This window comes from Lissotriton helveticus, chromosome 8, assembly GCF_964261635.1.
Source record: "Lissotriton helveticus chromosome 8, aLisHel1.1, whole genome shotgun sequence".
Lineage (NCBI taxonomy): Eukaryota > Metazoa > Chordata > Amphibia > Caudata > Salamandridae > Lissotriton > Lissotriton helveticus.
This window is the reverse complement of record NC_136069.1, coordinates 292980522-293006169: the sequence shown is the minus strand read 5'-3', so window position 1 is coordinate 293006169 and position 25648 is coordinate 292980522. Positions and strand designations below refer to the sequence as shown.

The window sequence follows — 25648 nt, the reverse complement described above, 5'->3', positions numbered from 1 at the left end:
GTAGGGAGGTGTTGTCTCAGGCTCGAGCACCAAGTACTAACAAGACGTATAAGGCAAAGTGGAAGAGGTTCTACCTATGGTGTCAGAAGCAACGTCTCCATCCGTACACTTCAGCTCCTCATCAAATTTTACCATACTTTCTGTTACTGGCTAAATCTGGACTAGCACATTCTTCTGTGAAAGTGCATCTAGCAGCCATCTCAAGGTTCAGACGGACGTCTTCAGGTCCTTCTCTTTGGTCGGCTAGAATTGTCAAGCAATTTATGAAACGCCTGTTTCGGATGTACCCCCCAGTCCGTCCTCCACCTCCAATTTGGCAACTTAATTTGGTGTTGGCTCAGCTAATGAAAGCTCAGTTTGAGCCCATCCACAAGGCGGACCTTCAATACCTTTCATGGAAACTAGCTCTTCTGTTGGCTCTGACATCTGCCAGGAGAGTTAGTGAGCTGCAGGCTCTGTCCATAGTGGAACCTTTTCTTCAGTTCAAGCGGGATGTTCTAATCCTTCGGACTAATCCAAAATTCATCCCTAAGGTTCCATCTGAATTTCATCTGAACGAACCTTTGATCTTGAAGTCATTCTTTCCGCGACCTACGACTCCAGCAGAAAGATCCTTGCATTCATTGGACGTTCAAAGATGTTTAATGTTCTATTTGGAGCGCACAAAATCTTTTAGAAGAACTTCACAACTGTTCGTATCCTACAGTGCTCCGCGAAAGGGATTTCCGTTAACCAAGTGCAGCATTTCCCGCTGGATTTTCAGCGCTATTCGATTCTGCCATCAAGCAGTGGGCAAACCACTTGCATCAAGAGTCCGTGCACACTCCACAAGATCGATAGCATCTTCAGTGGCTTTGTTTGCTGGGGTTCCTATCAAAGACATCTGCAGAGCAGCGACGTGGAGCAGTACACATACCTTCATGAAGCACTACTGCTTAGAGTCTACGGTGAAGGATGACGCTGCTGTTGGACAATTGCTCTAAAAACACAGTTGAAGGACAGAATGTAGAACAATGTCTTACATTCACCCCAGTACAAGGATCTGGGCCTAAATCCATCGTTTTTTTTGCACTCCACACCACCCTAGGTCAGACAATGGCTATATGCAAATCAGCCTTTACCCTGTGCCTCATGGGAACAGTCCAGCCCGAACTACCAAGCCATGTCTTTCCTAGACCGGAATCAAGCATCCAAGGACCGGTTTCTGGCTATCAGCCTTCTTCAGCCTGGATAGCTTGACTCCAGTGGTGTGGAGAGCCTGGGACTCACATCTGAGCATACCCAGCCCACTCGGGGTGAAAATTGCAAAGAAACGATGGATTTAGGCCCAGATCTCTCTACTGGGGTGAATGTATGACATTGTTCTGCATTCTGTCCATCAATTCTTATTTTTGCATTTGTCTCCCCGAGTGGGATGGGTATGCTCAGACGTGAGTCCCATGCTCTCCACACCACTGGAGTCAAGCTATCCAGGCTGATGAAGGCTGATAGCCAGAAACCGGTCCTTGGATGCTTGATTCCGGTCCAGAAAAGACATGGCTTGGCAGTTCGGGCTGGACTGTTCCCATGAGGCACAGGGTCAAGGCTGATTTGCATATAGCCATGTCTGACTTGGGGTGGTGTGGAGCGCAAAAAAACGATGGATTTAGGCCCAGATCTCTGTACTGGGGTGAATGTATGACATTGTTCTGCATTCTGTCCATCAATTGTTGTTTTTGCTGCTGTTGGACAGGCAGTCCTCAGAAATCTTTTTCAATGAGAGGTGAGCGTTCCCTAACATCCCTCCTTCCTGTATGGCACATTTTATGATTTGTTCCTATGAGGGTACTTATATTGTCATGTCCTGTGATGCAGGTAACAAAATGTGCTTTTATGGCTTACTGCTAACTACTCTGATACAAAGCATGGGAATCTATGAAAGTTCCAATACTGGGGTAAGAAAACAAGTTACTTACCTGTAACTTTGGTTTCTCAGTATTGGTAACTTTCATAGATTCCCATGCGCCCACCCGCCTCCCCTGGGAAAGCTCAGCCTGGTTTTACAGAGATAGTGGCTGTTGTACAACGTCTACGAAAATCTGAGACTCTGAGGCTCTCTCAGGAAGGTTCTATGTGGCGAGGCTATTCTGATTGGTTGTTGCGAAAAGTTTGGGCTCTTTTACACAAAGAGGTTGTTATGCTACAAAATGAGATGAGATGAGGCCTAGGCCTGGTTTCTCTTTTGTGCCTATGGTTATGATATTTTTTATTTACCGAGGCTCCCATTCCGACGACGGGGAATGATACAAAGCATGGGAATCTATGAAAGTTACCAATACTGGGGAACCGAAGTTACAGGTAAGTAACTTGTTTTCTTTTTTGGTATGTAAGCATATTTGTGAACCACATTGCGCCAAGAAGAAATTTGTCCTTACTGGCGATTGCCGGACTTCGAAATTGGAACAAAAGTGTCAACTTCACAATTAAAGATGGTGGGGCGGAGGGGCTGCTAAAACTACAAGTACCCATCAGTTTTTACTGGACAAATGCCTCCGAAAATGATTATTAAAGATAAAAAAATAAAAACAAGCGCTATGTCCCTGAAGCAGGCGCCGCGCTCAGTATTAAAGTTTAAAAAGAAAGAGCGCAGTGTCTCTGAAGCAGGTGCTGCGCTAAATATCAAAGTTTTAAAAATAAAATGTAAACTGAGCGTAGTATCCCTAAAGCGGGCGCAGCGCTCAGAATGCAAATACAAAGCAAGTGGCCGCCATCAGTATCAATAACAAAAATAGTGCTCACCCACGAGATAAAGTAAACTGCGTAATGAGCCAAGTAAAAGGTCAAGTCCTTATGGGCGGTAACAAATGGAGACAAGACAGTACCAAGGCTGGACTAACAAGCCTCATAATGAATCAGAAGCCAATCTTCACTAAGGACAATGACACAAGCCAATTAAAAATATGTCCGGATAGTGAGAGGATCTTCCAGTGCATACTCTACTACTGCAGAGCGAGCAGCAAACGCGCGCTGCCGCTAGGCTTGACCTAAAAAGGAATTTACAAAAGGGAAGTAAGTTATTCCTCTGAAGCATGCTTTCTGATACACCTCTTTGTGAACGCATTTCATGCTTGTGTAGGTAATTGTAACCACCCAGCTTCATTTGTATAAGAACACTGCAAATCTGGTACTTAGTTGGAGAGGAGGGGCTGTATTTAGAACTTTATTTGCTATAGCCTTACAGAGCTGCTGCCGCTGAAGTAATGGCCAGCTACATACTTATTCGCTCTAACTCTGCTATAAAGAATCTTTCTTTGATAAATGCATTTTGGCATCCAAGATGTGGTTAATATTTTGCTGAGCTGCATGCATTTTGATAGACAAATGGATATTCTTAGGAGTCCAAAACTACAGGATGGAAAATAAGGGTTAGGCGGCTGTTGTGGTGTGGTATGTCTTTACTACTCATATTTTCGTTAAACTTCCTCCAAATTATTCTAATTCTAAAGGTGAGACTTGAAGTGGAAATCTTTTTAAAAAAAACTATTTTTTTCAAGGTGAACACAAATGTTCCAATACTGCCTTCTGGGGGATCTGGTCTTCAATAATTACATACATTGCAGTGCATTAACTTCTTTGGGTTTTAAAACTGGATACATTTTCATGCTGATCATGTATTACATTTCATGTTGCAATTGCGTTACTCTATATAGATCTTTCTTTATTTTGATAGAGTTTTGGAACAGCATAAGTTAACGAAGGAGCAGTGGGAAGACAGAATTCAAACATGGCATGAAGAACATAGAGGCATGTTAAGGTATGTGAATATTTTCTGATATTAATCTGGTTCTTCGTCTGACTAGGTATATTGTATACAATATGTTTATTGTAGTTCTTTAAATGCACTTTACTAATGCATGGAAAGGACTGGCAACTGCAGATGGAGTAATATGAGGCTCTTCTAAGTGAAAAGCAAAGTATGCAACATAACCCACAGCTGTCTCAACTTTATTACCATGCATTGATGTGCGTTTTCTAAAAAGTTACATTATTTCATTTCATGAAGCTCACAACTTCTCACTGAGCGAAAACAACTCAAATCACTCACTTTGGGATTATACCAAATTTTTTGAAGTCTGTAGAAAAGCATACACTTTAGTTTATAGTATCCAAGAATCACTTTGGGATTATACCAAATTTTTTGAAGTCTGTAGAAAAGCATACACTTTAGTTTATAGTATCCAAGAATGGATACTATAAATGAGTAGCATGCACACAAGTCATGACTTGTGGTACGAGATAATAAAAGATCTTCTGTAGCTGAGTGCAAAGAACTAGAGAATATATGGCGCTGAAATTGGAAAGTCAATTAAAGGATCAATCGCATGATTGGCCTCATGCACTTTATACGGTGACTTAAACTGATCAGGTGATTTACAGGAAGCTAATGCAGCTTTACAATTACCTTGAAACAAGGAGAGGGGGCTCTTTATGCCAAAGGAATGGAGCACCCAGAAACCATGAGGTAAAAACAAGTTTTTCCTTTGATCGGAATCTGTATAAAGGCCAAACACGCCTCAAAAGTCAATCCACATCCATCACACCTCGCACACCATTCAGAACGTATTAAAGCACTTATAAAGAAAAATTTATACAAAAAGATGTATTTATTGCTAATAAACATATATCATTGCACTATATTTCATTACGATTTCTAAAATAATTTCATAAAAACCCATAAAGGAAGATCATATCATATGACTGCAGCAGTCCTCAAGGAGAAAAGACATAGACAGCTAACTTTGTCTTGTAAACGTTAATTTGGATCCTATTTAGACAACAGAGGCATATATCTTAATTCCCTGTCACCATTACACTGTTGAGTTTTCCAAATGTAACAGAAAAGTAGAGCGTCAACGCGTTTCAGTGGTATATTTTCAATAAAACCACCTTCATCAGAACAAAAGTAATTTGTTTCTCCTTAACACGGTTTTTGTCACACCTAGTCTTAGATAAAGACAAAACATTCTTTTTATTCACTCATCTACAGGAGATGTTTTTGAACAATGCTGAATGTGAATATAAATTCATAAAGCAATGCGCACCAATATAATCAATTAACACAATAGTCAATGACATAATCGATTCATTGTTCATACAACTTAATATTTAAAACACCACTTCATAGTCATAAAAAGGTCTTAAATGCTATATGTATACACATCCTATCTAAACCATATACTTATGTTCTTTATAAGTGCTCCAATCATTCACCCAAACAGCGAGAGATCACTCAATTTATCATTCCACTGTCACGTATCGTATACTAATGTATCATTCTTAAAACTCACCCGTGCAATCGCTTATCTGTGAGAATATTCGCAATCTATTGAGTGGTACGTAGTCCCATGTTTGGAATCTGTTGGTTATGGCAAACAGAATATTTAGTAGTCTGTAAATGATAGTTACAAAATCTCTAATGCAATTCATCCTAACTCCATTATTTAGAGATGATACCTACTCAGGATATTCTTGAGATGCCCTGAACTGGTCTTAAATTTTTAAATATATAAATATTTAAAATCTTCCCTGTGGGCCAGATATATAAAAAACATAAAATTCATTACAGAGGTATGGTGCTAGGCTTGAAATCTTCTTATTGTCTTGGCTCTAATGTACATATCCTTCTTTCACCCAGAAGTTATTTACGGCAATCGTAGGTTCACCATCTGTTGCAGCATAACTTCTTGTAGGGTCTCTTAAGATTCAAACAACCTATTGGTAAAAGGTTAATGGTTTAATATCAAATTCATATTCGTCTCACTTGTCTATTCAAATTACAACTGCTATTTAAAGATTCCTCACCGTATTTGTCTCGACATGCACCTAATGTTCAATTCCCTGTAAACCACGGGGTGTCTTATTGTCGTGGCTGCATCAATGGGAGACAATATGTGGGAGAGAAAAAGGGAGAGTGATTACTCTAGACGGCTATCAGGTGCAGGTTTATTTAAGCCATCTAAATCGTGCCCCAATTACTTAATATTACGGGGGAGCCCTAAACAAGACCGCCCTTTCTGACTCGGTCTTGTCCCAAATTAAAACCGGAGTAATTACTTTATTCCGTATACATAACCGAATCAAAACAATGGTCTGTTGCGGCTTATTTGTTAAAATAAACCAGTTTCCGATGTGGTACGGCCCCGGTACGGGTCGCACAATCAGAACTGACGACTTTCATGTGTAGGTTTAATTAGGCCATATATGTACTGCCCGAAGTACGTAATATTTCGTGGGCACCAAATGAGACTGCCTTTCAATATCCGTCATGTCCCGAATTCATAGAAATATAATAAAAAAATGTCTTCGACACCAAGAAAGCCATCGCCCCTAAGAAGGCCGTCGACCCTAAGAAGGCAGTCGACCCTAAGAAGGTCGCAGATCCGAAAAAGACCGTCGATCCCAAGAAGGTCGTCGATCCGGAAAAGGGCGCCGACCCCAAGAAGGTCGTCAATCCAAAGACTGCCGTGGAGCTGAAGAAGGCCGTGGAGCCGAAGAAGGCCGTCGAGCTGAAAAAAGCTGTCGAACCAAAGAAGGCTGCCCATCATACAAAAGACGTCCAGCCTAAAGAGACACTCGTCCCGAAAACAAAGAATAAAGACAAGCAGGCGACCGACCCAAAATCCTCGGTGCCGAAGCCACAGACAGTAGAGGAAGAGCTTTTTCATCCAGATCCAGTGTACCCAGAACAACAGACTGTATAAAGACCCTGATACAGGACATATAATAGTCTACAATAAAAACAAAAGAAGACTGCACACTGAAGCCTCTTCTCCTGTTCCTCCTAAGAAAAAGGACTTTGGCACATCCCCTTCAAGACCTTTCACACCTCCTCCTTTCACTCCTAACATGCCTTATGTTCCATATTCTCCTCCACCTAGAGATTATGATGAGGAAGAAGACATGGGTGAAGATCCCCAGGATGATTTTATAGAACCTGACGATCAAGGAAACCCAGATGACACATGGAGTGACCATAATGATCCTGATGACACAGATTATACACAACCCATACCGATCCCTCTCCATACCCCACAAAGCCATCTCCTACTGACGACACTGTCGCTTTTAACCAACTAGTGGACAGAGCAGCTCAGTATCATGGCGTACACATGCACACTGACCCTATAGAGGTCACCTTCCCAAAATCAGAGAAGAGTGTGCGTGTACTCCCTATGCTAAAAGGAGTACTAAAGCACGCACCAGACATCTTTAAAGACCCAGCCAGAGCGTGTGTCCTCGATCCAAGAATTGAGAAAAAATACAAACTGGCCCCTACAGACCCCTCTTATATCAGATCTCAGCTACCACTAGACTCCTTAGTTGTATCTAATGCTAGGAAAAGAGCTAATTCACAAACCGGTTATGCCCCCCTCCTGACAAGGAGCCAAACATTTTTAGAAGCATCAGGGAAAAGAGTGGCCTCTCAGGCAGCAAACACCTGGAGGATTGCCAATACCCAAGCTCTCTTAGCACGCTGTGACAGAGCACACTATGACCAACTGGAGGGATTATTACAACACCTACCAGAACCTTATAAAGCAAAAGCAAACGACCTAATACAGGAAGGGAAATTCATCACTAACGCATCCATAAAATGCGCCTTTGATGTAGCTGATACAGCCACTAGGTCTGTCAACACTAGTGTATTGCTACGCCGGCATGCCTGGTTCCGCATTTCAGGATTTAAAAATGAAGTGCAATCTACCATACTCAATCAACCTATTAATCAGGATTTCTTATTTGGCCCTGCTTTTGATACCATCTTAGAAAAGATGAAGAAAGATACTGACACCGCTAAGTCCATGGGTGCACTTCAATTTCAACAATCTAGGAGCTCTTTTCGTCGCTCCTCCTTTCGAGGCTCAGGCAGAAGCAACACATCCCAAACTTCTCCATCATTCAAAAGCACTACACAAGGCACCTTTAATAGAGGCTCCAATAGAGGAGGTTATAGAGGGAACAATAACAAAGGCAGAGGACGTGGTAATAATAACACCCGATCCTCCACCGCCACCAAACAGTGACTTTTTCACACTCCCTCCAGACCACTTAACACCAGTCGGAGGCAGAATAACACAATTCCTACCCCCCCCCCAGGGGCCCAAAACCAGCCCCCACCCGTGCGTGCACTGGGGGATTGCCCGGTGCCCGCTATGGCCAATCCGGCCCTGACCGTGCACCATCAAACATCTTTTCCGCAAGTCATCAACTCTCAGAAATGTGTTTTTTTTTCAAAACCGTGTTTATTAAGAGTTCAATCAAGATTCAGGACAGCCCTCCACAGTCAGGAGGAGACTATCAACAACACAGACAGAGAAAGGCATGGTAGTGAACTCAGAGTTTTATGGAAACAAAAGGGGCACGCCCCTAAACCCCCCAGCCCACCCATCCCCAACAGCATCCCCCAACACCCCTTCCGACTACCCACCCCTTATCCCACCCTAACCCAGTGCACGTGATCGCTAGTCAGCAACAGGAGACGGAAGCAATGTCAGAGTTGGCTAATAGCCTAGGGCCCGGGGTCCACATCAAGGGCCAGCACATCATCAATGTCAGCTGGGGGATCGAGGTCCAGATCCCTGTAGTCTGCCCACCGCTTCCAGATCTTATAGTGTTTCCGGGGGCACCCCCTGGCCTCAAACACGGGTAATTCTAAACCCATCAGATAGTCTAAACCTGCCATCCACGCACTCAGGGGGGGGGCACGTTCGCACTTCCATGCTTGGGCCAGGTCACGCTTAGCCACCACGAGTCCCAACAGCAGTAGGTGGCGCTTGTAAATGTTACCCCCAACATTTTCCAGAATATGAAGGAGACCTAGCCTAGGGGTACGGGGAACATCCCACCCCAGCACTTCCGACAGGCAGTCCCACACACCCGCCCAGAATCGGGTCAGCCTCTCACAGGACCACACGGTATGGAAAAGTGTCCCCCTCTCAGCACCACACCTCAGACATTCAGGGGCAGCTATGAGGCCCGCACGCCACAGCCGCTCCCTAGTATAATAGGCCCTATGGAGGTATTTAAATTGAATGAACCGAAGACGGACGGCTATAGCTGCACACCGAGGGGATTCGAGGGCCTCCCGCCAATCGTCATCATCCAAGGGGCCAACATCACTCTCCCAGGAGGCCTTCAAAGTCGAAAGGGAGGGGGAGCAGTTGACGACCAGGGAGCGGTATATCTGAGAGACTTTCTTGTCGCCCAGGTCGCCCATAAACAATTTAGCCTCAATGGGACTAAAGTCGGGGAGCTGTTCCAACCCCACTAGGCTGGGGCCAAGGGCATGTCGGAACTGAAGATAGCGAAAGAATTGGGACCGGGACAAATTATACTCGGAGCTAAGGTCCTGAAAGGACTTAAGCGTGGTTCCGTTGAGAACATTACCGAGGGACGAAATCCCGATCGCGTCCCAGCCGCCGAACCCGGACAAGGAGGCCAGCTCTGGTAGTAGACCGTTATGCCACAGTGGCGTCTCGGCCGTCAGCCTGCCCCACCACCCCATGCGGCGCAGAGCCTGCCGCCAGATCGCGAAGACCACTTGGGTGACCCTTGGCAAGGCCCTCCTCCGCCTGGCCGAGTACAGCAGAGTGTGGAGAGTGGCACCGCCCATCAAGGAGTGTTCCAGTGCATAGGCCGGATCGCTACGATCCCCATACCACCACTCGTTGAGCACTAGAAGGTGGGAGGCCTGGTAATACGATAGCAGATCCGCGGACGCCAAGCCGCCACAGTAGGTAGAGAGGAAGCAGGTACGCAGTGCCACCCTAGAGGCACCCCCGGCCCACAGAAATCTGCCCAGCACCGAGTTGACACCACGGAACCACTGCGGGTCTATTTTATACGGGTGATTCTGTAGTTGGTAGAGGAGCCGAGGCAGGGCCACCATTTTGAAAATAGCCGACCGGCCATAGATATTGAGGGGCATACGCGTCCAGGTCTTAACATCAACCTGGACCCTGTCCCACACCGGCTGGATGTTACGATCCCATGCCACAGCAGGCGAGGCCGAGAGGTGAACGCCCAGGTACTTCATGCCGTCGACCGCCACCTGAAGAGACGCAGCCCACTGGCAACTCACCGAGGCACCCCCCAGAATCCACAGGGTTGACTTGCGAGGGTTGAGAAAGAGCCCCGACGTCTGGCCGAACTCCCGCATTATGTCAAGAACACGAGGTCCTGTACGGTGTAAATCGGTCATGAAAAAGAGCACGTCGTCCGCATATAGGGCAATGCGGTCCGAGTGGCCCGACCCCCACACAAAGCCCCGATAGAGCGCGTCCTGGCGCACTCGGGCGGCCATGGGTTCCATGGCTAGCGCGAAGAGGTACGGGGAGAGGGGGCACCCCTGACGAGTGCCCCTGGCCACGGGGAATCGCGCGGAAATCGCCCCAGAGACGCGCACAGAAGCGGTGATATCGGTATAGAGTAGCTTTACATAGGAGACGAAAACCGGACCCAGGTTCAGTAGTGGCAGGAGGGTAAGGAGGTAGGCCCAGCTGACCGAGTCAAAGGCACTATCTATGTCAGCCAACAACAGCGCCGCCTGGTCCCCAGTCGTCCCAATCGCGTCAATCGCCGCCTGCGCCCGCCGAATGTTGTGTCGCGTCGCCCGGTGCGGCATGAATCCCGCCTGATCCGGGTGGACAAGGGCCGATATGTGGGGAAGCAGGCGATTCGCAAGTGCCTTGGCCAGGAGTTTGGCTTCAAAATTAATAAGGGAGATGGGTCGGTAGGACTCGTGGCGCTCGGGGGGTCTGCCCGGCTTTTGAAACACCACAATCTCGGCGTGACGCCAGTCCGGGGGGAGGCTACCCCGCTCCAGAGCCAGTTCCAGAGCCTGCCTGTAATGCGGCCCAAGCTGCAGGTGGAATTTCCGGTAAAATTCACTGGGGAACCCACTAGGCCCAGGTGCTTTACCCGTATTGAGTTGACCCAGCGCGTCACCCAATTCCTCAGCTGTCAGGGGGAGATCCAGGGCATCGCGGACCTCGTCAGGTACCGCTTGCGGGCGAACCGCCGCGAGGTAAGCCTCAATGCCATCGGGGGAGAGGCCCTCACGAGGGGCATACTGACGCTCGTAGTAGCAAGGATCGAAGGGTCTGTTATTGCCACCCCCGCGCCGTCGACCAGCCCCGGTAAAGTGATCGGCTGAAAAGTCTGCTGACACAACCGGTGGAGCATGGTGCAGGACTTGTCGCCCCACTGGTACACCCTACTACGCGTAGCCAGCCACGCTTGGCGGGCCTCATCCAACAAGACCGAGGAGTAAGACCGTTGTGCTTGTAACAGCAGCCGCAACGTCATATCATCGGCCGCCTCCCTGTGTCGTGCCTCACGCCTTTCCACACTCTCCGCCGCAGTGGCAATACTTTCTTGTCGGGTCCGGCGGGCAGAAGCGCACCAGGCAATATCGACAGCCCTCATGGCGGGTTTCATGGCTTCCCACACTGTCACTGCATCAACCTCATCCGTCAGATTGTCCCGCCAATAGTGGGCGATCGCACTGCGCAGGTGCCGAGAATAGCCCGGTTGCTGCAGGTGCCATGTAGACATCCGCCACCTGAATGGTTGGCGCGCCTTGCAAAGGTCAATTTGAACCGCCACAGGGGAGTGGTCGGACAGCCCGCGAGGTCGGATCGCCGCCCCCTTTACTCTATCAAGGAAAGTCCCCGGTACAAATACACAGTCTAAGCGTGAAAGGGAGCCATGCACAGCAGACACATAGGTGTATTCTCGTCTCTCTGCATGAAGGTGTCTCCACACATCCACCCATCCAAGGCCATCAATCATTGCACTCAGCTTCGTAGGCGAGGCCGCAGCCGCGACCCCCTGCCTCCTCTGCCTGTCCAGAGCCACATCCAACACGTCGTTCCAGTCGCCACCAATCACCGCCAGAGAACGGGGAAGTTCGGCCCACAGGGTAAACAGTCGCTCCGCAAGGGCCCACTGCAGCGGGGGAGGGGCATACACACTACCAAGGATTACGGGCTCCACACCAATCTTCCCTTGCACAAACACAAACCGGCCCTGCGGATCGAGCCACTGACGCTCATGGGTATAAGCTAGTCGTTTATGAACCAGGATAGCCACCCCCCTCGAGCCCCTGGCAAACCCTGCATGAAACACCTGGTGGAAGCCAAACCTCTGTAGGCTCAGAGCCTTCGTACCCAGCATGTGCGTTTCCTGGAGGAGGAGCACGTCAGCCAGGTCCCTTTTTGCCCAGCGGAGCACAGCCCCCCGTTTGATCTTGTCCAGGAGCCCCCGGACATTCCAACTCAGTACACGCATGAGAGCAGTAGATGGCACAAGTCGTGGGGCGTCAGCCATTGTCCCAATGGGTCCGTGTCCACAATCCCCGCAACCCAACCCAAACTCCCAGCCCACCAGCCACCGACAGCATACGAAACACGTGCATCCCACAGAACACATTCCCAACCCCCGCTACCCCACTAGTCCCAACCCAACCCCCCAACAACCAAACACCCCAGAACCCCCCTCCCCCACCCCAATACCTCAATAAACAATGAAGCATCTGTCGCGGTATACGGTACTTCAGACCCAAAACACAGCGTCTAAAGCCAGTCATACCAATGGATCCCAACTAGACCCCCCTTAAAACCAACCAGGCACACTCCCAGAACCACCCCCCAACCCCATCCGGAGGAGGCGGCCCATAAAGTGCACCCCGAACCCACTCCAGGGAAACAGCAACATCAGTAGTAAGGCACCACAAACCAAGGGGTGTCGGACCGCAAGCGTCCACACCCCCACCAGGAAAGGAGTCAATACTGCACCAGTCAACGGCTGCTCCATCGGCCAGAGTTCAGCAGCCACGGGGTAGGGACATCGACGAGAGGCCGCCAGCAGGTAGCCCCGGCCTGCGACAATCCTGAGTCTTCGCCAGGCTATTCTGTGTCAGGTTGTGTGTCCCCCAGCAAGGGATCCCGGGACAGGGACCTCCGTCGGGAGCGGGATTTGCGATGGCGTTTCCCCTTGGCAGGCGGGTCGCTCCGGTCCGTCGAGGAGCCACGTGGCGACCCGGAGTGCAACCCCGGCTGGACGTGCGGGCGAATCCTGACAGTTTCATCAGTCCAATTGAAGACGGCCTCTGGTGTGTCGAAGAAGAGAGTCTTTGAGTTGAAGACCACCCTGAGGCGAGCCGGGTATAGCAGCGAATACTGGATCTTGAGACCTCGCAACTTGGCCTTTGCCTCCAGAAAGGAATGCCTCTGCTGGTGGACCAGTTTGGTGTAATCAGGGAATATCATAATCTTGTGGTTGTCATAGAGCAGCGTGTCTTTGAGCCGCGCTTCCCGGAGGATAACATCCCTGTCGTGAAAGTTAAGGAGCCTTGCAATGATCGGGCGAGGTCGCTCCCCAACCGGCGGTTTCTGCGTCAAGGTGCGATGCGCGCGCTCCACCACAAAGCAGCTCGACAGGGCGTCCGGGGGCAGCCAGCTCTCCAGCCACCGAGACAGAAAGACATCCATGGGCCCTTTCTCACAGTCCTCCGGAAAGCCAACAAAGCGCAGGTTGTTCCGTCGCGCCCGCCCCTCGGCATCTTCCACCCGCAGTGCCAGGCCACGTTGAGTCTGTTCCATGTCGGCAATCTTCTTCTTAAGGACGCCAACATCACCCTCTACTGTCGTGACCCTGGTCTCCGTCTCCGTTATGCGAGCGACTGCGTTGCGGAGGTCCTGGCGCAGAAGCATCACATCGGCTCCCACCGCTCCAATTTTCGCATCTAACATATCACGGGACTGATTGATGGCCGTCAGCAGCGCCGCGTTGTCCGGTCCAGTACCCTGGCCCCCACTAGCCGCTCCAGCACTTCCACCGGGGCCGGTAAATTTGTCGATTGGCCCAGTCTTTGTGGCGGCCGTGCCCCTGGTCATGGCGGCGGCAGCAGAGGCGATCCACCAGTAGCACGCACCTGTAGGGGGGTCGCACCGCTCGAGGGTCCCCCACTCAGGCCCCAGCCGGGGCGGCTGAAGCACACCAGTCCACTCAGGATCTCGCCGTCGCCGAGCCGTCGGTCACAGGGAGGGACTCAAGTCGTGCAGCCCCGCCAGATCCCAGCGCATGGAAGCCTCTCCCCAGGTGTCCGACACCTCCAATCTATGCCAGTGGGACCAGCGAGCCCCAATGTACGCAGGGGCACAAAGTCCTGCACCTGCTCCTGCGCAGTTCGGCGGTCTCCACAGCGGGCCGGCGCCCGGGCCACACCGATCTCACCGGCACCCCCGGCTCGTCACGGGCACTGGCCGCCCCCGCCCGACTCGGTCCACGAGGGCGGAGGGCGCAGCGCGCAGCGACGGCCTGGCACCGCGGTTGGCCGCAGGGAAGAGCGCCGTGCCCGCCGGCAGCAGAATGCGCCAAAGGATGCAGGGCGCTGCAGGCGCCAACAGCGGAGGGTCCCAGGATCAAAGGGTCCACGATGTGCGGGGGCCGCCAAACTCGAGGCCCCGGCTCCGCCGAGGTCAGGAAGGCCGCAGCTCCACCAGGGCACCCACAGAGGCACGGGCCCCCACCGCCGGCAGTGTGGGAAGAGATAGGGCACTCCTCAATGGGCCGCCGGTAGTGGGTAGCCCCGGAGCGCCGTCTGGGAGCGGCGCCGTCTGCCCCGGGTCCGGCCCGGGCACGCCAAAATTGAGGCCCCGGCCTGTCCGGCGGGCACCAGGCCGCTCGCTTCACCCACTCGCCTCTTCGCGCCAGATGGACTCCGCGCTTCGTGTCGGGCACCGGACGGCTCCCAGCGACTTCTGCTCGGGTCTCCTCGGTCGTGGCACACTCCGTAGGGTTCAGGGACCAGGATAATGCCAGGATAAGTGTCGGGCCGGCGGGAGCTCTAGCAAGCCACGTCCGCCATGATCGCCCGCTAAGCCACGCCCCCTCAGAAATGTGTTTTTAATTTTTTTTTTTTTTTTTTTTTTTAGTCTTACCCATCCTGCATTCGTCTATTATGTAAAGCCACTATGTCGCCACTTTAACAGGAAGTGTCACCACCCTCTCACCGTCTTTGCCCTTGACAACAGCTCATGTCTTGCAACATGAGGGGGTTGGCAGTGGAACTGAAGATAGCAGCAATTTAGCGGAAAACAGCAGGCCAGATGGGAGAAAATAAACCACCAGCACACTGTTGCCCCCCTACCTCTTCTACAGTCCTGATACTGTACTGATAAAAGGAAGCCTACAAAGCCTACATAGAGGGTGTGACAGCGCAGAGTCCCGGGAACTCAAAAATCAAGCAGGTCTCTATGCTTAGACCTGCTAGTGGTGGTAGAGTGGCAGCAGCAGCATTGGTAGCCTTTCACAACATCCGTCATGCTCGTGCCCCTTTACCCTCTTTGATACTGCGGGACGCAGCGACGGTCAGGGAAGAGGTGGCGCTGGGACCACTGGTCAACCATTGTCAAGGCACCAGGGCCTATTCATGAGGTGTGAGAAGGTTGGGGGTCAGCCCTCCTAGCTGCCACAACGAGGAAAGATGAGAGACAACAGATCCCCCTCCCAGGCAACAAATCAACCTCTTTGATACTGCGGGACGCAGCGACGGTCAGGGAAGAGGTGGTGCTGGGACCACTGGTCAACCATTGTCAAGGCACCAGGGCCTATTCATGAGGTGTGAGAAGGTTGGGGGTCGGCCCTCCTAGCTGCCACAACGAGGAAAGATGAGAGACAACAGATCCCCCTCCCAGGCAACAAATCAAGTGAGATCAAAATGAAGGCCCAAACCACGTTCTGATGATGGTCCTATAAAATCTTTTCGGCCTAAAGGAAAAGGCAATGGGAAATCTTGGGACATTAGGAAAATGCTTGCCCCCTCCAACAACCTTGCTGCCTGCAGGAAAGAGCTAAAAATCTACACACAATGTAATTTTTTTAAAGTACGCCGTCTCAGCATTATTCTCGCGCAACGAAAGGCTCACAGGGCTGCAAACTCCCCGCTACTACCCACACCTCTAATGATTACTATCAGCAAAACTGAAGCAGTTTTGAGCCAATTCCTCTCGCCTTAGATTCTTGACCTTCAGTCAAGCTCCCCTGATCAACATTTAAGTTCCTCCGCGCACCCCACCCAAAACAGTGACGAGGAAAGTTGGAGATTGACAGGGCTGTCAACTCCCTCAAGGATGGAAAGGCCTAAATCTGACAGTCCATATAACCACAATAGAGAAGACAATGGGAGTACCCCCAGTACGGAAGCATGCAGTGGAACACAAGGACTCCTTTTGTTAAATGCAACCTGAGGTGTGTCCAGCTGACTCCACAAGCATAGGCAACTGAAACAGCATCCCAAAGTCCCATATCATACCTGGTGGCTCAGGAGCATTGTCCCCAAGAACCCTGAAAGCCAAAGAAGACGCAGAAGAAAAGGACTGCAAGGCACACTCCTATTTAAAGCCACCAGAATGGGAAAGAATATTGTCAACCTCCTCAAAGAAATCTGAGCAACCACTCCAGACTCCCCGGCAACCCAGCTCTCAAATCATCCCGGAAGGCAGTAAATCAGAGGCATGTGGGGAACAACCCCCAGCCCGGTGATATGTGGGTGTCACTGTACAGCTATCTGTGGAGGCACTACAGTACCAATTGAACGCGATGGACCTTCAGCTTTCACTTCTTAACACCATTGCCATCTTTTGTGGATGGGATTGATGATAAAGTGGGGAAACTAAACTCCCTTATCAAATGGGTTCAGTCTGACATTATCTTCACCCAAATAAACTGTCCCTGTACCAATATAGTCGATAATCGGTCAACTCTTCCTGTAATGTTGAATGACTTCAGAACTAGCTTCAAACAAAATCCTGTGGCACAGGGAGACCAAAAAACTGGGGTGAAACCTTCAGGGCCACAGTCTAACCACCCGCTTGGACCGCTCAAGCATTCCATTGACCGCCAAAGGTACCTGCAGGCGTGTAACTCCAGCTCAACTGTCAACAGCAACCTCAAGGAATGGTGGGGTCCCAAACAGGGAGACACCAAACACAAGCTGAGTGGGCCCCAGCACAGCTCAGGACGATACAACGGCAGATCGGCCGGCAGTCATAGCTGCCCCCAATCTGGGCCGAACAGGTCTGGGAGTACAAGAAACTGTGCTAAATTCAACCGGGACACAAAGAAGAATGTGACGGAATAAAAACTTTGTTGACCATTAGAGGGTACCCCCTCTTTAACTCAACAGCAGGACCAAATGTAATGGTCCACCAAACCTTCCAGGAGGAAGAACAAAAGGATAAGCAGAAGGAACGGCAGGCTCACATTCCAACAAACCCACAAGGGGTGGGTAAACAGCCAGCCGCGATCAGCACTAGGCCTACCACTGAAAGCCCGCTGGGCAATCTTAGTGCACAAAGGGGTATTGGGGTTGTCAGTCGAACTCGCTGCCACCTGATGTCCTATAGACTCTCAATCGAATAAACAAGCGAGCTTAAGTGGATCCACCACTGAGATGGTCTCCACAAACACCACTACGACAAGGAGCGATCGCCTGCAGCACATGGGCGCAGAGCTGAACTTAACTTATCGGCAAGCACAGGTCAATAAACTCCACCCAATACAGGCGCTAACCAAAGTTATCACTCAGGAGTTTCTCTGAAATCACTGCGTCTGGCGTAACCCCACACAAGATCACACTGACTCTACACCACAATGCTAAACTTCATCCTGGAATAAGCCTCAAGAGGTAACCATGATGTCTTAAACAGGGAAAACATTCTTCGGCTACTATCAAAAATCCCAGCACTATGTGACCTGAAGTCAAAGGACCTTGAAGCAATTCAGTTTGAACGCATGGAAGATGCTCCGGGTGGGTAAGCTACCAAGACCATTTAGACCTCAGCCAACATCAGAGTCCTCACAGAAAAGCCCTCCTTCAGAAGGTGAGAAATGAGGATTGCCCCACGTTATGAGCCAGGATACCCTCTACCTCTTCTCCCTCACGGCCTCACAAGAGGGACCAGCTCAGGCACCGAAGAGAATCCCCTCCATGCTCAAGGGGCTCCTCTTCCAGAGAATTATTAGGACCCAGAAATCACTGGAGAACAGGATGAGCTGAAATCGAGCTATTGAATGAACACTGCAAGGGGTATTGTGAGAAGAATCAGCAGGTCCCCCACGACAATGTGACTGTGCACGGTCCATGAGCCAAAAGATGGAGTGAACACCTGCCTACTTTGCACGTGTATTTGACATATAAATGGTCTTGCCACAAAGTTAACGGGTTTACACAATTAGTTGAGGTCATTCAATGTCATCCTCTTGCAGGAGACCTGGCTGGCCGAACCTGTCTTTATTCAAGGTTTTACAAACTTCTCTGTCCCAGAAACACTCAAAATACGGTCACCTCTTGGGTGACCTGGCAACCTACATCTCAATAGCAAACATCGCTTTTGCCACGGCCCTGGGCATCAAAAGTCCCGGTATGAGCTCAACACAATGCACCATACCAATCAATACAGCAGTCAACGTAGTCTTCATTAATACCTGCGTCCTCTCAAAGACGAAGTCAAAGGACTTCAAGAAATTAGTGTGGGAGAACAAAAAGCGTTACAGAAGAGGATGGCTCCACCCACCTTATTATCTCCGGGGATTTCACTCAGCACTTACTAGGTGCCGCCACCAGCGACCTGTCACCTGGGATTACAGGGGAACCCTACTTACAAAGAACCAGGGTAATTTTGTTATATTGGGAAACGGTGGTTCTAGTAGAAATGATAGATAATGTTTCAATGATAAATACCTGCACAATAGCGATACATTTGTAAGGGAAAAACGGAGAATGCGAGAGAAAAAATAAAATCTTTACACAGTTAGACTTGATAGTTATTTATATACACACAACAAAAGTATTGATAGGTAAGTATAAATCACTTTCTTAAATTCAAAAAGCTGTACATTTTGTGCAGTGAATCCCCAAGTGAAACATGGAACCATAGATGAATATATACAGTGAGTTGGTGTAGAACAAGGTTTCCTTATGTACAAGAAGAGACCATTTAGTTAGGTATGGTAGCAGCCTAAATGTGTGGTAACATTGGCTGTATAGGGTCTTTTCTGTACTCGTGTCGACGACGTTTCAACCCTCCAGTGGATGCGGGGTTTCCTCAGGGTGTTGGAGATATCTGATTGGTAAGGGCGCAGCCTATGTGAAGATGCGGTCTTCTTTAAGGCCAAGGACATGCAGTGATGTCTTCTTTTTCAGAACAATCTCTGAGTGGTGTGGGTAACAGTGCCTCCTTCAATGCTGTATGGCGTCGCGCCGGATCAGGCGGCTCTTGGTACGATGACCGTACCAAGAGCCGCCTGATCCGGCGCGAGAAGACATCACTGCATGTTTTCGACGGGCTACATTGATCTAACTGCAGTATTGACTACTATTCCATAAGAGGCAGCCTACACCTCTTCACTGTGAGCACCCGGCTGGGTACTCAAGTGAGTGCTTTTTGTAAATAATTCTTCACCATCACGGGACACCACATCTTCACATAGGCTAATCTTTACCTACTTTATAAAAGTGGTATTTCAAACACAGAACATAAAAATGTTACACTCTGATTCCAGGCATACTAAACTCCATTTCCCTATCTGGTCCCAATGGGAAGTAATGTTTCTAATGTTACTAGCAGCCCGTCCCGACCTTGTCCGGGAGCAATCAGGCTTCCCCGACCCCCGCCCGCCCCGACATTGTGCAGCAGCCCGACCCCCCGCCCGCCCCGACATTGTCAAGCAGCTTGGGCCCCCGCCTGCCCCGTCCCCCGCCTGCCCTGACCCCCGCCTGCCCGGAGCCTTACCTCAGCCGCCGCTCCTCCCCCGCGCTCCTCATTTCACCGCTCCTCGCCGCTTACCGCTCCTCCCGCCTGTCCGCCAGTCCTCACCGCCATTCCGCCGTTCGTCACTGCTCCTCCCCCGCACCATGTCCGCCGCTGCTCCTCGCGTTCCTGGACGCCGCTCCTCCCCGCGCTCCTGACGTCAGCACGCAGGTCGCGGCCGGCGCTACTTCGAAGGGACTACTTTTTTATGTTAATTTTTTAGATAACGCATATTTTTATACTTTATATAGCCTATGTCCATCTGCACACCCAGACGATTACAATGATGTATCGGGTGTGTGGATTGGCGCTGTGGTTCCCGAGTTTACCCGCCTAAAAGGTGCAAAGTTCTTCCTTTATAATAGTAGATAAGTAAAAGTCCCATTCTTTCCTATGGGACAGATAGCCTTGGAGTGGTGAAAAACAAAATACACTGTAATTCACCCACCAGGCCATGTCACGCAAATCAGTTCATGTCCTACCTTTAACATAGACAGCACCCTGCCCACAGGGGTACCTTGGGCCTACTTTAGGGGTGACGTGTAAGAAAGGGAAGATTAGGGCCAGTCAAGTGGGGGCACTTGCCAGGTGAACATGGCAGTTCTAAACTACGCGCAGACCCTTTTTCAGGGCTACTCATGTGGTTGGCACAATCAATTCTGCAGGCCCACTAGTAGCATTTGATGTACTTGCCCTGGCACACTCAGTGCACTTTACTATGGGCTCACCTGTAAATCAAATATGCCAATCATGGAAACGCCAATCCATAATAACAATTTACAACAGGAGCACTTGCACTTTAACACTGAACAGCAGTGAGAAAGTGCGCAGAGACACTAAACCAGCAAAAACAGAGTCAAAACCGGGAGGTCAGAAAGCAAAAACACGCCAAAAGATGCCAGGTCTAATACTAAGAGGCGGGACACCAGAGTCTTCGACAATATAATGGTACGTGCCAATTGAATGTTCCTCTCACTTCCGCGTCGTCGCACCTCACCGGCACAGATTTGACTGGAATTCGGGTTGCTCAAACATTCGTTGGCCAGGCGTGGGCCATACTTAATGTGCTCGAACAAGATTAGGAAAGCAGAGCCAAAGACACTGAACCACTTGCTATGGAAGGAGCTGCAGGATCACGATTTGTCGCTTGCAAGGGCCTAGTTACAGAAATCACAGGAAGTCACAGGGCTCACACAACTTTGGGACCCCCCCACTACTAATCAGATATTCAAGCAGACTGGAAGACCTTAAAAAAATCTGCTCCGTCATTGAGGGTAAGGGCTAGTTATCAAACCGAGTGCATGGATGGATGACATTAAATAAACTATAAAATCCTTGCACCACAAAAATACTACATCACCGAATATCCAGCCACCGTCAAGATGCATTTTTTAAGAGATCGACTGGGTCTATTACCAGCAAAAGTACATATTCCATCCTGGCTACGAGAATTGCTCCCTGACAACTGTTGCCTGTGTGGGGCCTGGAAGGAAGACCTCCTCCACTTAATCTGCACTTTTGAAGCAGTAGAGGGTGAAAGGAGACTGTTTTTGAGAACGCCCTTTAACAAAAGAGGAATACGCAACCGAAGGCAGGCAGTGCTGGCCTGCTTCGATCCGGGAGCCCTCAGCTGAACTGTTGTTTTGTCAAATTCATGCTGACGGTGGAGAAAAGGTTGCTCCAGAGTATGCACCCCAGGCCAGCCAAGGCATAAACACCCCATCATGATGGAGTCACCCTTCCTCAATCCTGATCACATGAAGATAATATCGGCTGCACTTTTTATACTGCACTTTATTACATATATATCACCTTTCATAATCGGGATTAAATGATGATTAACTCCAACCACCACTGAGGTCATAGTCGACTGGTGGGGACTATTGAACTCGAGTTTTACATTTGTAATTTGGCATTTTAAACGTGTGATATCACACTGGCTTTTATCTGGTTTTAAACAAACAAAATGTATCATGCATTTTAAAATTGTTGCATTATTGCAATGCTTTTAACCACATGCGCGCGGCGGGTTTTCCCGCTGCGCGCTGAAGTTTTAAAAACCCCGCGGTTCACGACGAGCTCTGCTCGTCATGAGCGCACGACAGGTAAAACTCATGACGAGCTGAGCTCGTCATCAGCGCAGAAGGGGTTAAGTAACTATGCAATTAACTAATGAACTTAAACCGTACCACCCTACGCCCCTAACCGACCCCAAAAGCATTTAAAGAAAGCCTTATCCCCAAATACCCTTATCCACCCATAAACTGTAAAAACACCCTTTCCACCCTATAACTCCATCTTCTCCTAAACCCCCAAAACACCCATACTCACCCTTAAACCCTAAAAGATACCCTTACCACCCGCGCCCCTACCCACCCACCCCATAACCCTAAAAACACCCTTGTAATGCAATACCGCCACCCACCCCTAAAAAACCCTTACCACCCTAAACACCTACCCACCCCAAAATCCTGAAAAATTCCCGTACTACCCTATATCCCTAAACCCCAAAATACCTTTACCACCGTATACCCTCTAACAACTCAATACTGTTACCCACCACTAAACCCTAAAACAACCCTTATCAGTCTATACTCCTACTCACTCCTGAGCATACACATGTACACACTCACATGCGCACACACATATATACGCGCACAAATGTATACGCACACGCATATATACACACACACACACATTAACTAACGTGTGGTAATGCCTGTATTGTAAATGCTGTTTCCCATTACGGATCACTGGTGGAGTCTCCATTCAGAGCCTGTGCAAGGTTTCTTCCACAACTGGGGGGGACGTTGGTTAGATCTGTTCCCCATCAGAGAGGACACACAATGTCAGAATTTCTGCCTGCTGACGTTTTCAAGGTGGCTCTTGCACGTAGACTCATTCGGTCTCGAGTGGAACTAAGGTCTTCTGTATGCCTACCCACCCAGTCCACTTATATGCAGAGTGCTCAAGCAGATCTGGACTAACCTGGCCCAAGTCAGGCTTGTAGCTCCAAATTGGGCCCGGAGAGTATGGTATACTGAACTTATAAATATGATCACCGATCCTTTCATCCGGCTGCTTCTTCGGGTGGAACTCTTGTCGCAGCGACAGGACAAGGTCCTACACCCGAATCTGCGCACGCTCTGCCTTCAGCATGGAGATTGAGCAGCGGCAGTGGATGGATTTTGGCCTCCCTTTAGAGATCTGCAAAGTCATTTTGGCAACCAGGCATCCATCAACCAGGCCGTATACGCCTACCGTTGGGACAACTTTGTGGCTTGGTGCACCGACAAGCATGTTTATCCTCTCTCTGCGCCTTTGTCCTAAGTATTATTGTTTTTGTAGCATATAGCCTTTTGTGTCATCCCATGCTATGCATTATTCTTATTTTGCCATCTAGTAATTGGGTCCGAAAACTGTTAGTCCATTTTTTTTTTTGGGCTGTTTTCTTTTTGTGTGGGCATGGTCTGTGGCCATTTGGTACTATACCCATCCACTTGTGATGTCAGATATGCAAGCCGGGAGCCTCTATGCGTGGCTGCCATATTTAAATACTTTTTTCTGCCGTTGAGGGAGAGCGAGAGAGAGGTCTATTACAAGGGACATCTGTGGGGGAAAAAGGACAGAAAAAACCCAAACCACACCAACACATGAAAGTGTAACCACGTGGTCGGAAAATGCACCAATAGTGTAGCAGACCCGACCAGGCAAATAGAGAACACTCCCACTGGGCTCTGCCCTGAATGCCACCATCATTTTGCCCAGAAAGACACCACAATTTTGCCCGGAATGACCTCCATCAGCTGTGTAACCTCTGCTTACTCTGGGATCATAACTTGGAATGGTGCGAGGTGTGTGCCGAATTCCTCTTGAAAACGCTGGAGATGCATAAGCAGCATTAGGAGTGTGACTTTTTTATGGAGGCCCTGTCATCCTCACTTAGGTCTATGCAGTATTTGCCTATGTTCATAGAGATGACTAGGCTTGCCCATGACTTTTTTTAAAGAACCAGTCAAGGAGGTGCAAGCCTTCATGAATGTGGGTATTTGGGGGTGGGGGGCAAAGATATAATGCATCCCCCTCTGACCCGCCTTACATCAGAGGTCAACTACTACCCGACTCCCTGTTCGTACACACAGCACAGAAGCATGCTAATTCCCAGGGCACAGTAGGGCACAGTCAATAACCGAGAAAGCAAAAAGATTGATGCAGCAGGCAAAAGTGTTGCTGCCTACTTTCACACATAATGGTGTATTGCCAATTTAGTTGACCTGCTCTCCCGGTACTTCCTCACCTGCAAGGATGCAATGAAAGACCTAATTCAGCACCCCACAGACTAATATAGGAAACCGGAGTTGATAGTGGAAGTTAAAATCATTCCCAAAACCGATATTAAATGCTCTTTGGATGACGCAGACACCGATGCTCAAAGCGTCAACACTAGTGTCCTCCTGTGCAGGCACTCCTGAGGAATCCGTATCCTTCCCCAGTCTGCAACAGCAGCAAACACTGTCTCTTCGTTACTACAGGGGAGGATGCCAATACAGCAATGGAAGGGGCAGGGCTCACACAAACACCAAACATCTAAAGCCCCCGAAACCCCACCCCCTCATGCAGACATGGAATCTTCCCAGAAAATCAGCGTCTGTTCCATGAGGAGATGCATGCACTACTCAACAAAGGGGTCATATAACCTGTGCAATCACAACACTTTGGCAAAGGGGTAAACTGCTTATACTTCCTAACTCCCCAAAAGGATGGGTTTCTAAGGCCCATCTTCAACCTCCCACCCAACAGCAAGAGCATTGTGTCAGAGCGCTACCACATGGTGACACTCCAGGATTTAATTTCTCTACTACAGCAAGGCATCATCATCACTGCCCTCGACCTGAAGGGCGACAACTTCTCCATCCACCCTGCACATCGAGGTTCCTCTGATTTGTGGTAAGTGGTCAACATTATCAGTTCAAAGTGCTGCCCTTTGAAGTAACCACGATTCCCAGGGTGTTTAACAAGTGTCTTACATTGGTAGCCGCTCACCGCAGAAGGGGCGGTGTCCACTTCTTTCCTTATTCGGAGAATTGGCTGATCAAGAGAGCAACACAGCAGCAATGTCTAGTGCACACCCAAGCCTAGGCTTCAACGTCAGTGCCACCAAGTCCAATCTCCAGCCCCTGCAAGTGCAACCCTTCACCTGGGCCATACTCAAGTAGAGAAAACATACGCCAGCCCAGCAAGGGTACAAACATTCCAAAAGCTCTTTTTCAGCCAGATCGCTAGCTAATGGCCAGAAGGGTCATTAGCCTCCTATGCATGATGGCCTCTTGCATAGTCCTACATATCAGGTCACATGTCTCTAGCTGGTGTGCCTAGCAGCACAATGGTCACAGACTGAGGGACAATGAGAGGATCTAGTGTTGATATGGGATAGCAATCATCTCACTCTGCAGTGGTGGAATGCCAGCAGCCTGTTGCTTGTATGGCCCTTCCTGGGCCCAGTTACCAAGGGACCATAAACACAGATGCCTTGCTCACCAGCTGGCAAGTATACCTGCAAGAACTGATCTTACAAGGTGTTTAGACCACCCCTACCAATGGGATATCCACATCAACAACATTGAGTTGTTAGCAATCCAGCTAGCCCTCATGTCTTTCCTTTTTTTCATTCAACACAGGGTAACTGTAGTCCAGACAGACTACACTAATGCTACGGCCTACCTACAGAAGCAGGGCAGGACACCCAACCTAAAGTTTTCTCTCCTACCACAGAGCATTTGGCGGTGGGTGAT

General features: G+C 49.4%; 1 protein-coding gene across 1 annotated transcript in view; it reads left to right on the top strand.

The window, feature by feature from the left end:
- The window catches only part of RDX (radixin), a 596536-nt gene that overhangs the window by 237374 nt on the left and 333514 nt on the right, over nucleotides 1-25648 (top strand). The window contains exon 6 of the mRNA XM_078657059.1: nucleotides 3710-3793. Coding sequence (XP_078513185.1) covers nucleotides 3710-3793 — 84 coding nt within the window. The remainder of the gene's footprint in view (nucleotides 1-3709; nucleotides 3794-25648) is intronic.